This window comes from Ixodes scapularis, unplaced genomic scaffold (assembly GCF_016920785.2).
Source record: "Ixodes scapularis isolate PalLabHiFi unplaced genomic scaffold, ASM1692078v2 PGA_scaffold1__304_contigs__length_218370807, whole genome shotgun sequence".
Lineage (NCBI taxonomy): Eukaryota > Metazoa > Arthropoda > Arachnida > Ixodida > Ixodidae > Ixodes > Ixodes scapularis.
This window is the reverse complement of record NW_024609846.1, coordinates 116,327,326-116,341,407: the sequence shown is the minus strand read 5'-3', so window position 1 is coordinate 116,341,407 and position 14,082 is coordinate 116,327,326. Positions and strand designations below refer to the sequence as shown.

At 45.2% G+C, this 14,082-nt stretch overlaps 1 protein-coding gene across 2 annotated transcripts in view; it reads right to left on the bottom strand.

Moving 5' to 3' along the window:
* LOC8042151 (phosphatidylinositol 4,5-bisphosphate 3-kinase catalytic subunit alpha isoform) overlaps window positions 1-14,082 on the bottom strand; it is a 70,958-nt gene that overhangs the window by 19,725 nt on the left and 37,151 nt on the right. For both annotated transcript variants that reach the window (XM_029985614.4, XM_042290893.1), the window contains 7 exons: window positions 10,973-11,076; window positions 8,815-8,983; window positions 6,338-6,444; window positions 6,105-6,226; window positions 5,624-5,702; window positions 5,335-5,505; window positions 1,497-1,614 (listed from right to left, as the gene is read on the bottom strand). In XM_029985614.4, coding sequence (XP_029841474.1) covers window positions 1,497-1,614; window positions 5,335-5,505; window positions 5,624-5,702; window positions 6,105-6,226; window positions 6,338-6,444; window positions 8,815-8,983; window positions 10,973-11,076 — 870 coding nt within the window. The remainder of the gene's footprint in view (window positions 1-1,496; window positions 1,615-5,334; window positions 5,506-5,623; window positions 5,703-6,104; window positions 6,227-6,337; window positions 6,445-8,814; window positions 8,984-10,972; window positions 11,077-14,082) is intronic.

Genomic DNA, 14,082 nt, shown 5'->3' with positions numbered 1-14,082 from the left:
TTGGTGGCATGGATGTGTGAAGCTGTACAATCTTTTACAGCAAAGCTGTTATGGGCTAGGGTCTGGGGAAAAATGTGCCCTCACATGTCAACAGAAAACTCCCCATTGGTCGTGGCAAGTATGAATAAATAAAAATAAAAAAAGGGGGCAACCAGCGTGAGGTCAGCCTTCCTTGGCTTTATTAGATAGTGAAGTCCTGATCTTTTGTTATCCATCTCTAGGCATCGTCCTCGAGGTCATCCTAGACGTTGTCCTAGAAGTTGTCCTTGAGGTCGTCCTAGAAGTAGTCCTTGAGGTCACCCGAGAGATTCTCCTAGGCGTCGTCCTGTAGGCGTTATCCTCGGGGTCGTCCTTAAAGTCGCCCCTGAGGTCGTACTAGACGTCGTCCTCGAGGTCGCCTTGAGGTTACCCGAGAGGTTGCCCTAGGCGTCGTCCTCTGGACGTTGTCCTCGAGGTCGTCCTAAAAGTTGTCTTTACGGTCATCCCAGACGTCGTCCTCAAGATCATCCTAGACATCGTCCTTGAGGTTGTCCTAAACGTTGTCCTCTTGTCCCCGAGGTCGTCCTTGAGGTCATCATAAATGTCGTCCTCTAGGCATCGTCCTCGAGGTCGTCCTCTAGGAATCATACTCGAGGTTCACATGAAGTGGATGGGCTCTACAATTTTTTGCTTCACCTTAACAAGCTTGGTCTCGTCCACATACCCCGAGCTGCTTTCACATGAAGAAAAAAGCAAGTCAACCTTACGACGTGGACCAGAGAAGGGAACGGATTAAAAACCAAAGCTGATAAAACATTGTAATAGGATTAGGGTTCAGAGTTTTAATTGGGTTCATGCCGTGCGAGGACGTTCACAGAATTCTCTGCATTGTCGCCAGTTTTAATTCTCAAAAGCCAAATGTAAAGTAGAGCTCTGCGCAGGCTCGGGCCAAGCCGAAAGCTTGAGCCCGAGACATGCCTTATCTTTCACTATCGAGGCGCCTCCAGCAGGGCCGGGCTTAGGCAGGGCCATATCAGGTAGGCATCCCATCAAGCCGGGCCCGGGCCGGGTCAACCCAGCCTGGGCCCAGCCCAACCCGACCCGGCCCGAGTCAATGGGCCGGGCCTCAGAAGGTAGGCTTGTGCGGTGCTCTAGTGTAAAGTAACAAATAAAAAATGAAAAACAAAAATAGAAAGAAAAAATAGTGAGCCTTGTTTCTGCAAAATCTAAAGCCCCTCGCAGCTTACACAATTGGCATCACACCTGTTGTACTAAGCAGGGACGTGCTCTTGGCCGGTCCGTTCGTTGGTTATTTTCTAGCCGCTACCAACATGGCGGACCTGGTTCTTAACGCTCACCTTGATAACTAGATGTGTACAATTTTGCATGTCATTTATCGTCTTGCTAAAATTTCCCCCTAAACTTAGCGGGATAGCAGGAGGATTTCCCTGCTAAACATGGTGGAGAAATGCGTCCCCATTTGCCTGTCGGTGAGTGCTCCGAGTAACGTGACCCACCTGTCCTTCCTCGTTGACCATGATGTTGTCAGGATTCCTGTCCCCTATGCCCAGGATGAATGTGGCGACGCAGTAGCCAGCACAGGACAGGGTGAACGTCTCAATGGCTTGCTTGTACCTGTACAACAAAACCCAGATCCTCTACCTTAACCTTCTGCACAGTAATTCAATACAAGCCGATTACATACCAAAACGGCTGCTGTTCAAAGAAGCATGCATGCTCCTGTACAGAACAAGCTTGAAATTGTCTTCTTGACATTGCATTCGATGAAGTTACTTATGTAAAATTTAAAAAATTAAAATTGAGTGTAGATTTTTACTATAAAATGGACTGTATGAGTTTTCTTTTTGTTTGTACGATTATACTCATTGAAAAACAACAAGTTTATGGTAATGAAAGTATGATTGTTAATGTGGTATGTGTCTGTGGATGCAAGCTCTTCTTACTGCGACTTTCCTAAAGTTCAGCAGGATTGAAAAGAGCAACTTTCTCATGCGTTCATGCAGGTTTCAGCCCCTAGAAAAGGAACCGCATCGAAAGCATAAAGCGGGAGCTGGCCAAATGGTGCTGGGCCAAAAGGAATAAATACCACAACCTCTATTATCCGAGCACAAGTGGTGTTGATACATCATTCATCCATGCTATGTTGTTTCTGTAAAACTGAGTGCAGCCCAGTTCTGTGCATAAATTAAACCAAGGAGATAAAAAAAAAAAAAAAAACACAAGGCAGTAGAGTTGGAAGTTCTAGAAGCGCGATTAAAAGTGTCTGGATGACTACACCTTCATCAACAAATTCCTTTTTTTTCCAAATGCATGCACTTAAAGGGATGCTGAACTGAAATCTGGATTCCCCAAAACACGCGGCAAAAGCGTGCAGCGGGATGCTACAAAACCCAAAACATCATTCATACAGCGATATCTCGAACGGATGACCGTATTTCTCAAAAAAGGAGGCGCATTCGGCAGAAATGTTGACGTCATGTTTCTCCAAGAAGGACAGGGAACGGCCTCGCGTCTTCTCTGCCTCGCCGCCTTGAGGGAGCAAAGCGAAGAGAGGAGAAAACAAGATATCTTGACGTCGCGCCTGGTCGGCCTGGTTCAATCTCGACCTCTTTTTTCAAAAAGACGGCCGTCCATTTGAGATATCGCCTTACGAGTAGTGTTGTAGGGATTGTAGCGTCCCGCCTACATCTTCTGCATTGTTCTTTTGAAATCCAAATTTCTGTTCACCATCCCATTAAGCACATTCTAGAATGGAACTTTAATTTACAACTGTCGGGATTGAATATGTTACGGCAGTCTTGTTTATCACTGGAAACATATGTTCTGAATTGATGGGTTTCACTGTTAAGTTTGTGGGAGCCGAGGGTGAAAGATGAGGCAGAGGGCACGTGACAGGCGGTCGGCGGAGAAGTCACAAACTGGCGCGAGACAGTGCGTGCTGAGCGAGGCTGGAGCTGGACAGGAACATCGGAGCCGGGCTGCCTGGCTTGGCCCATGATGAACCCCGGAGCGGTTCACCAGCGAGGTTCGAAGTCCGGACCAGTGGAAACGGCGAGCCCTGGCCATCTGGCCTAGGCCACGACGATCCCAGCGTGGTTCCGCAGCAAGACTCGGGCTGTGATAGCCCGGGACAGCCAGCCTACGCAGCGCTGGCGTGGGAAGGGCCATCCGCAGGCCCGGACAAGGACTCCGACTGTGAGCTCTGATCGACGGGCGACAACAAGGGTCGGCATGCCTGGACTTCCGGCTCTCAACGTTCTTGTCCAGCTCCAGCCTCGCTCAGCACGCACTGTCTCGCGCCAGTTCGTGACTTCTCTGCCGACCGCCTGTCACGTGCCCTCTGCCTCGTCTTTCACCCTCGGCTCCCACAAGTTTTAATGTCAAAGTGTGCCCCACCACTTTCTTAGAGTCTCTGCTACCAGTGCCAACTTGACTGAATATAGGTTTGTCCGACGTTTCTATCTTGGAAATAAAGCCTCGTGAGCTAAGGTAGGTCCTCTGGAAGTAAAAATAAAAAGCTACTTAGGCCCTTCAGCATGGTGGAAGGGACAAATCTCAGCACAAAGATGTTTCTTTGCCCTACCACCGCCAACATTCCTTATGCCTTTGTCAAATGCAACTAAATCTGCCACGTCGATTGAATTGCGCCTTCTCCACTAGAGGGTACAGGTTATGAAAATGGGATAGCGTACAACAGATAGAAGTTTCTTTTTGAAAACAATTAACATTTCTGAATTACAGCAACCAAACTTAACCAAAAACATTCATTCCAAAAGCCAGACAGTCATTTCCTTACAATTTTCCCAGAAACAGACGGCGCAAACGTGCAGCAAAACTTTTAAACGGATGCCTCCTGCTAGTGACAAAGGAATGCAAGGTTTTGCAGGGCATGTGCACATCTTGCGTAGTGTCACAAAAACACATTTCCACGGAACATCCATGCTCTTTAGCTCCAGCTAAAATAGTGAAGGAGCCATAAACGCCGACAGGACGAGAATTGCAGGCTGTCTCTTTTGGATGCCTGACCCCAGGCGTGCGCTCGTTGCCTGCCTACGCATTTCTTCTGTGCGTGTACGCCCGGAGCTGACGAGGAGACGCCAGAGTGCTGTCGAAGATGGAAAGCTCATGGTGAAGGCGGAACAACTGAGGGAGCTCTGTGCTGTTCTCGTCCTGTCGGCGACCGTAGCAGACATACTGCTACTGCGACTGAATTAGTTTGTGGCTATTGCCACCATTCTACAAACAATTAAAGTGCCGTTTACACACTTGCAACTGAGGAGGACCGAGAGACAAACCAGTTTTTAAGCCTTTTGCGACGGCATAAGACCTGCTTGCAGCAGCGCATCCGGTCGTGTGCCGTCGCAAGAACTTAAAGGGGCGGTGCAACAATTTGCGGACTTTGGCTAATTAATTGCGGGAATGGATCCCGGCCACATATAAAACAAAGGACCAAAAACTATTCTTTTCTGCTTGCCCTAGTTTTCATTAAAAAAAAATAAAAGAAATTGGTATCTCCGGCACCCCTCAACTCAACATTGAAGCGGCACCAGCTTCGCCTGTGACGCCATTCGGAGTGGCGTTGGTTTCCGGTTGGGTTCTTTTGGCTTCCGTTTCCCCAGCGCTCGCTGGCTTGCCAGGCTCGCCGCTCGCCGCTCTCCCGTCGATTCCCGATCAACATGGCGGCGCGGCGGAAGTCGAAGTCGAGGTCGAGACACCAGGAACAATAACGATACCAGGATACTACGGACCACGACCTACGCACTCCGTCGAACGAGGGAAAGACAAAACGTCCGGGTTGCTCGTGTAGCCGCCGTAAGAGCCTCGGGCGTCGACGGACGACGGCGACGGCAGGTTTTGTTGACTCGCGGTAGATGGCGCCACAAATAATTCATACCCATTTAGCGGCAATATTAAGCTTTTGAAGCATTTCTGCAAGCCTAAACAACAAGATTTTTTAAACTTAACTTTAAATCAAGCTTACAATTGCCTAACACTATCACTTACAAAAACCACTCCGAATGACGTCACACGACAGGTTCCATTTGCGGCCACCATGTGGCCGCAGGTTGGGAAAAAAAGGGTTTTTTATTTTGCGATTACGCAGCGAAATAGCGGTATTTTGGGGTATGGTGGCACTTTTTCTCTTACTTATGCCGAAGTAAACAATATAAAAAATGCAAGCTGCACATTCGTTCAGTGTTAAAATCATTGCACCGCCCCTTTAAAAACCGGCCTTATCTCTCGGTCCTCCCCGGTTGCAAGTGTGTGAACGGCGCTTTAGACAATGCTTTTAGGCCTGCAGCCCCCCAACTGCCCAGATGGGTAAAGGCGTACCGCTCCCTCTTGTTCTTCTCCCTAATCCACTTGTGCAGCTGGGTGGAGTCCACCTGGAAGGCCGCCATGCGGCCTCCCTTCTTCTGGATGTTCATGACCGTCTTGGCGTTGCGCACCACCTCGATCATGCCCACCTGCTTCCCCGTCGAGAGGCAGGCATACGGCATCATCCTGCAACAGACGATGCGGAAATTTACGGAGCCGAAACGAGCGCCCCGCAAAAAAGCAAAGGGAAAGTAAACGTCATCGTAAGGCTGCAATCACGAATCAACGACGACGGCACGAGCACCTGAGATCGAGCCCTTCCTTCTGCCAGATGCTGTCCATTATCCGGATGACTTGCAGCGTTAGCATGTCTTGCCGTAGATCTGATGGAAAACACACAAAGAAGTTTTGAAAAATTGATGCACTTACGCATCTCTAAGTGATAATAATAATAATAATCTAATAACGATAATCTTTATTTCGTTTTATAATTTGAAAAGGGGGACAAGAACAAAAAGTTACATCAGCTGTCTGATGAAGGTCCAAGAGTAAGGGTGAAATGCTTACATTCAATGTGTTCTTACAATATCCTACAAACCATCGTTTCCCCGTGTATTTTCTCAAGAGCGAGGGAGTGCTTAATTAAACTCGTAAAGTGGCCCTGTAGATATCATACTATGATGGTGTTGAAAAGACTTTCACGCCCTCGCCTCGGTTGCACATCCCAGAACCAACGAAAACGGTGAAGGTTCTTTGCCAGCCAGCATAGGCGAGAAATCACTTGCCATCTCCATTCTTGAAAATGATCTCGTGGTGGTCCAGTATCTGTTCTGCCAGGTGATCGGGGTTTTTCCAAAGCAGCCAGAGGGGTTTCTTGGCAGAGTCAAGGATCTTGCAGTCGGCAACTCTGAAACATGAAACCGCACACCCATCACAAGGCACTTCTGAAAAAACGGAGAGGGAGTGCAATCTCACAGCAAACGTTCTTAAAAAAGAAAGTGCAGCACGAGCCACTCACATCAGGTCTCCCAAGATGCAGCTGTTGTTCAGTGGAGAAGGAAAGTTTTGCAATGCCTCCAGGAAATCTGGCTTGGAAAATTGCTCCATCAGGAACTTCAGCCGTTCCTACAAACCAAAAAGAAAGAGGACGTAGTGAGTTTTGGCAAACGTCTTAAGAAAAGTGTACCTTTTTATGTTCTGTATTTAACTTAAAACAAAATGCCTAAAGCATTCACAGAGCCTCACCGGTATCAAGAATTCATTCAGGTGACATAAAATACATTACACTTTCCCTTGGTCCAGGGTTGGGCAGTATCGCGATACAAATGTATCGCGATAGTATTTTAGAAATACATTTCATACCTGTATTTCTGTATCACGTTACATATTTTTCATCAGTAGCTGTATTCCTGTATCGAAATACATTTGGAATGTTTCTTTGTGTCGCGATACAATGAGGATAAAATGCATTTCGTTACATTTCTTTCTTTCAATATACACAGTTTTTTTTCTTTTTTTTTTTTCTGAGGGCACCTGCAGGGTCAAGGAGATGCTGGGGCATTGTTACTATGCTGACCAAGGTTCCTTCCGATTCTCCAAACTATTTTTCTATGCGTCCTCTTTCTGTCTTCTGAGAAGTGTTGCATAGTCGGGGACTCGAACCAGGTGGCGTGCCAGGAGTGGAGTCAGAGCATCTTCTGCTGCAGGTCCTTAAGTAGGGATTTCTTGAGTCATTGTTTGCTGGCATCCAATACCCGCTGCTAACTGTCTCTCTTGCCTTAGCGTACACAGTACACCCAGTTGGCAAAGCTGAGCCACAGTCTGTTGCAGCACGAGCCTGGCGGTGGTTGACTTGAAATAGTAGGATGACTCACGCAGGGAAGTTCAACACATATTCGAATGCGCCTGCGATTGCGCCCGTAATATTGCACGGCTCAAGGGTATGTCATCAGCCGACGTGGGCGTTACCTGCTGCTCTAGTGATCTGAAACCCAGGAAGGAGGCCAGACGTGGCCTCACTGTGCCGACCCAGACTTTGTATACCTGCGACTCGTCTCGAGCGCACTGTTTCTAGGAGAGCTCGCACCTGTGCCGGCAATATCAGGTCGCAATCCACAAGGTCTCTGTTTAGATGATGCTAGGCAAAACTTGAGGACTGAAACCCATGCGTCAGTGGCGGAGGGTCGGCAGAAAGGACCTTCACAACAGGGATGCCACCGTATCGTTTTTTCAACCGCAACAGAAGATATGTGTTTCAGGATGCTTCAGGTGGTCCACTATTTTCCAAAATTCCAAATGACACTGCCTGCACGATTTTCAACGAGATAACCTACAATGAAAGTATGTATTGTCCTTTCATACAGCAGCATGGTAAAGTTTCAAGTTCAAAGCCACACTTACAGATAAAGACCACCAGTTCATTCCACCAAGACGACATGTGATCAATGTTAACATGGGTGTCCTTATGGGACAGGGGGCATGGCAATGTTTTGATGGGATTTAGGGTTACATAGAATTTATTTAGAGGTCAAAGTCTTTTCGCATTTCTTGTCAGACAGACAGGATGTCAAGGAAGGGACTGCGTTCAGTCCTTCATGGAATGTTTTCTGAGCCCATTGAAGACTCCTCGTCGTCCGAAACCACTACCTTCAAGGCAAAGTGCCAAGCCTATGGGAAATTAATTTCGGGATCAAAAACTTTTACTTCGAACTTCAAGCTTCATCTCAGTTGGCATCTCAAACAAATTTGAAAAATTTATTGCAGGATCAGTATTTCTGTATTTGTATTTCTTCCCTCACAAAATTGTATTCCTGTATTTGTATTTCCAAAGACCTTTTGTCCCTATTTAAAATGTATTTTCGATATGTATCGCAATACATTTTTACAGATATATTTTAGTATCAGTATTTTAGTTATTATTTTAATGTACCCCAGTATTTGTATTTTCACATCCTTTTTTTAGTATTTCTGCCCAACCCTGCCTTGGTCCGACACTGCCTTCAAAATACCGTATGCAACTTAATTTTCGCAAGAATAGAAGTTTTGCGAGTTTCATGACTCACAAAAACCTACAGAAAAATCTATCATGCAAATCTACCACCCCAAAGTAACAAATACGTGACACAATGTTTCAAATCGCAAAATGTTGTACCCGTGAACTATTCCCGAAACCCACACTTCGCAAGATTCCAGAAAATAAAGTTGTTTACACTATCCAGATATATGACACGCACAAGATAAACAGGAAGGGTTCAACTTGCACAAATGATGACGTGTGCAAACTTTAAAACCACGGTTTGAATACTGGTGCAGTCAAATCAACTTGAGCTACACAGAAACGCCGAGAAAGCATTTTGGTCACTTCTAGAGGTCTGCTCAGGTACGCCGAGATCTGGCTGTCGCAAGCCGATTTTCCAGTTTTATAATTACGTAACAGTGATCTCTATGCATTTCACCGCATACATCAGTGTGGTGAGCGAAAAAGAAGGGCCGCACCTTCTGTGTGTCGTCCTTGCGCTCCTTCATAGAATCGGTCAGCTGGGTGAGCTTCTCCAGAGCCCCGACCTGGCGCACCACAGACTTGAGGTGGGTGCCGATGCCCCGGCAGAAGCCCTCCAGGAGCAGCCCAAACCGCACCGCAACCGAGGGGTCGTGCATCTCCGACCTGGGCACCGTCCATCCGTCCACCAGGTGGCACACGTTAAGCCCCGCAAGGCCTCCAGCTTTTACATTACCAAATTGTTACATTACCAAATCCAACCAAGCAAGGCACCATAAAATGGCATCACTATACTCTAGTGCACGCTATACTTCATTTCACACTTAGCATACAACGCTGTGAAAACTACTGGCGTGAGCAGACGGCTTCACATCTCGCATCTTACTTGTGCAGGAGTGTGTGCAAATCAAATGCTGGACCAAGACACAGGTTGACGTCAGCAAGTTTGATAGTGTTGCGTGCGTAAGTGTGAAATGGACACACTTCGCTTTTGCCCTGCTAAATAATAAAAATAATGATAATATTTTTTAATGACTTGGGAGAGCCACAGGCGTCGCAGAAAGGAGACAGTCTGTATCATGAAGGCCCGCGGTGCAGCGTCTAGTGAAGGTGATTATGGGACGATATAATACACAAGATGAGGACGATATGCTCTTTTGAACGCCACCACAAACTGCTGTGCGAGTGTTGGAGGTTGGGTTGCTAAAGGAGGGCATAGGGACATAATAATCCGGGTTGTGTTTTCTATTTTAATTTATGCGTATGGCATTACCAATCGCAAAACGCAACATAAAATACAGTTTACGCTCATTACAACAGACATTTGGATATAACATACCAATTCGTGAAGTTCGGTTGGTTTTCCTCTACATACCATCGACTCAACTTCATATCTGCATACAACATACTCCTCTTACAACAGACCAAAATCTTATTCAAAATCAAGGTCTGTTATAACGAGCTTAGACTGTATACGAAGCTGCCGTAAATAATTTATTATTCCATTATTCTACTTAGTGGTTTCGGCTTCAATTGCTAGGAGACGGGATATCAGGACGATTTCACATACCAAGGAAGGCAACCATGCCCTCCAGCTCTGAGCCAATAATAGTTTGCGGGCAAAGTGGCATTTAAAATTTCTGTGTTCATTTCTGAATCGGCATTAGGAGGCACTCTTATTTTGAGCAAGATGACAAAGAATAAGAGGTCTAGATTGAATGGCCAAGGATTTTAATGCACCAAGCGTGGCAGCATCCCAGTCTTTTTCAGGCCATAAAACATCAGTTCCACCATAATAGAGTATCCTAATTCAATGCTCACCCACAATAGCAGATAATTTGTGAGACAAAAAAGTAGGCAAAACTTTAATGTGCATGCGCCAGCATACAACTTTTTGAGAAAACTAGAGAGTAGAAAAAGCGGAGCTCTTCTTTCTAAAACTAAGAACTTAAAGAGCAACATCAGAATAAAATCTACAAGCACATCCTCCAACTCTTCTCAAAGCACTGAACAAACGGCTGCTTCGAGCAGATTCAAAACAGAATGTAACCCAACAATAACTTCTCAAAAGCACATACAACACCAGAAAAGAAGATAAAAAATCATGTAGACATTTTAGCCCTATACCGTTGGGACTCTAGAAGGCCGAGGTTGTACTAAACCAGCATGCCTGCGTTCTTGTATTAGCATCAGGAAAATTACTGTTGAGCTTTGGCTGTGGCAGGGTGCAACCAGTCCTTGGTACAGTGAAGGATGTATATTTGCTTTCTCAGGCAAAGGAACAAGGATGCTGAAACTCTATCCTTTCGGGTCCTTCTCCTTCCTCTCCTGCAGTAGACACTTTCCATTTGTTCCACATATATTACGAAACGCAAAAGTGGCTGGGACAGAATCGAGTTCCTCTAGGAGTAAACAGGTATATATGTAGTTTTTACTTCCCCATCTTTTAATAAACGCTTTAGAATTCCTAATCTTTCATTCCATTACATAATGTTTTCAAACTCGGTAAAACATGGTCTTTTTTTGTGTGTGTGTGTGTGAACAATATTTTAATGTTGTTTCATTACCTGATATTTGGCCCAAAATGGGAGGCAAGTGATGTTTGAATTGGGGTATTGCAGTGAGAGTTCATTAATAAATAAACCATAAACTCACTTTAGATGCCAGAAAAAGAAGTGGCCGATATTGTAGTTCAGTAAAGAGCGCTTGATGAGAAACTTCCCGAGATCATTATCCAGGTAAGGTTCATACTTGAGCACCTGCACACACAAGTCAAATGTTAGACATTGAGTAGGGCCTAGCTGACAAATATAGTGAGTTTCAAACCTATAACATTTTATATTCAAATCATTGCAGTATACAACACACTAGCTTAAGTGACTGTGTACGATTCCTAATGTGCATAGTAACAAAGACATGAATATAATAGTGCACTTGAAGACCCCCTGCAGAAGACTGTGCACTATACACTTTTAAAAGGTACCTTTCTGTTCATAGACATGAAGGATAATTATGTCTCATAGCCACTAGGTCTATAAAATATATTGAGAAGTATCTGCAGATGAGCTTAGAAAAGTTTCTTGGCACACTCAATAGCAAGTTTTAGAATAACATATCCAATTTTAGCGCATGCTACTGCTAAATTTTGCACTTGCATGGGCGCACGCTTTGCAAGAGAGTTTTACAATACCGTATTTACTCGAGTAATAGCCACACTATTTATGAACAAGGCCCTTGCTACTACTTTCCCGCAAAGCACTTATAGAGCCAATCATTGCGTTGCGCATAAATAACATAGCGAATAATCAGATCTAGAGCATGATTCTCCATACAAATGCAATCTTCATAGATGGCATCTTCGCACGAAAAAGTTATCTCTGTCCTGTAAACTGCTGGAGTCATACTGTCGATCGCGGTGATTGGCAATCCACATGCTCCGCAGAAAAGCGAACCCTCGGGTTGTCTTCATAAACAGTGCGGCTATTACTTGAGTAAATAAGGTACTGTTTCTCCACCATGACGCAAAAGCCCAAGCACCTTGCGCTTGCAATGACACCAAGATACAGTCACAATTTTTAGGTCACAAGAAATCCTGTAATTTAAGAAAAAAAAAAAAAAAAGCTTTTTCATTTAGAGTAATTATTTAGACCCATTCCTATACCGTATTTACTCGCATAATGAACGCACTCCCCACAACAGGCATCAATATTTTTATTTTTTTATTTTTTTTCCTTGCGTAATAAACAAACCTTTAATTTTCGGATCCGCGAGTCTCGAATTGCATTTAACTTAGCTAGCCACCAAGCCAATTTTCTTTTGTCGCCAAACGGTCAGGCCAAATCAAGCCAAGCCAAGCCGCTCTCGTAATGGTTGCAAGTGCATAGTTGCAGAAGTGATCAATCGTGAAACCGAGCGTTGCGTACACTTGACGAAGCTTAGGTTGAGGAATTTCCAAGCCCCGGACATTCTTTGCCTATCAGATGCATTGATGTCAACAAACAAGCCTTCGTCTGTGGTCCACTTTCGGACAGTGAAATCGTGAAAGTGGTTAAGCTTAATTTCACATACTCCAGGTAAATGCATTTACTTAATCCGTAACAGAACAACCCGTAGCAGAAGGTGCATCCTGCGCTGTAGGCTGAGAGTGGCTGATAGCCCATGGGAACAGCAGTCTCCGATGAACGAAACTTGATCTTTGCAAGCCAGCGGGCTTCAGCGGTTGGACTTCGTAGAAGTTCTTTTCTCCGTAAACGAAACTTGATCCGTGCGAGCGGGCTGCTGCGGTGGGTGGTTGGACTTCGTACGAGTTCTTATAGGCATAGTCGTGGTATATACTTGAGAGCACGCGGCCAGATACTAGCAATATAGCAATATATATCGCCCAAGAGCCTAGGAATGGTCCCGTTGCTTTCCGTGCTGAGTGAGCTTTGTAGGGCACTTTTCCTTCGGCAAAAGGCACAAAAGCATGTCGAAAGCACCTTGAAAGGTTCGCAATTTATAAAGCATGGTTACTGTGGTGTGCCCCCGACCAGCCGTGGGTGCGCCTCTAACAGTGGAGACGTGCCACAGTACCTTGACATGTCATATTGGCACATAATATGACAGTCGCACAAAGTCTGTAAATGCAAAAATTTTACCCCGCATAATCATCTTTAACCATGTTTAATCAGTACCAACTTGCCCAATTGACCACCCTACTAGAGCGCACGCTGAAATAGCGCATGCAAAGTGCAAAACTCAATTAGCGTTCGGCGCATGCGCAGTGGTGACGACGCTACTCTTTGTGTATGCAAAGCCTTCGTGTACACTATTCTAAAACTCCTTAATGTCTACGTCGTAAAGGGAGTTTAATCAGAAATTCAAAAGGAAGTTTTATGGTTATGGCTTACACATTTGGTTGAGTAGCAATTTCTTAGAGGCAAGATTAGTCACTAAACATCATGCAATTTACAGCGCGGTCAGATTTGCTATTTTGCTGCCTACTTGATGGCTTGTCTGTTTCTCGCAGGTACACATAAAAATGTGTTGCTTCATTATGGAATGTGTACCTCATGCATAAAGTTATCTCTGCTCATTTCTGTGCAGGTACAAAGTATTTGTGAGTGTGGTTTCTTCTTTCACACCTACCAACTGAAGCAACTCCAGAACTCAAGCCCATCCTGATGGACAAGGTGATCACGCACCAACATGGCACCTGTTCAGTATAGAAGACGTTTATAACTCGAATTCCGCCCCAAATTTAACACTCGAAATACAGTCGAACCTTGTTACAACGAACTAGCATCGGGAGCAGAAATTTGTTTGCTATATGCATTATTCGTTATAAAAGTACACACAAAAATAGATGCGAACATTCCCGCAATTGAGCCCATGCAAAAACGTGCACAGCACTAAGATATAAAAATGCGCTATCGCGGACCACGAGATGCTTACCTGTCACTAAGCAGAATTAAAAAAATAGATCGGAGCATGAGGATATCAATTTGCAACATGAGAAACGACGTTAGCTGGATCTATTATTCAATTAATTTGAAGACGTGATTTTGGGCTGGTGTCTCTTCACCTGGAGCCATCGCTCCGAGGCCAACCACTGCTCGCACTGAAGTCATCATGTCCTGGCAGACATGCCAGACTGATTGCTTTCATTTGAACAAGCTGACCAGACAGCGGCAAATTTCGTGCCGTTACATCCTTAAACCTTAAAAACAGAGTCTCTTCCACGTTCGGGTCGAGGCAAGGCCTAAGACTCTTTCGGTCAGTCTTGA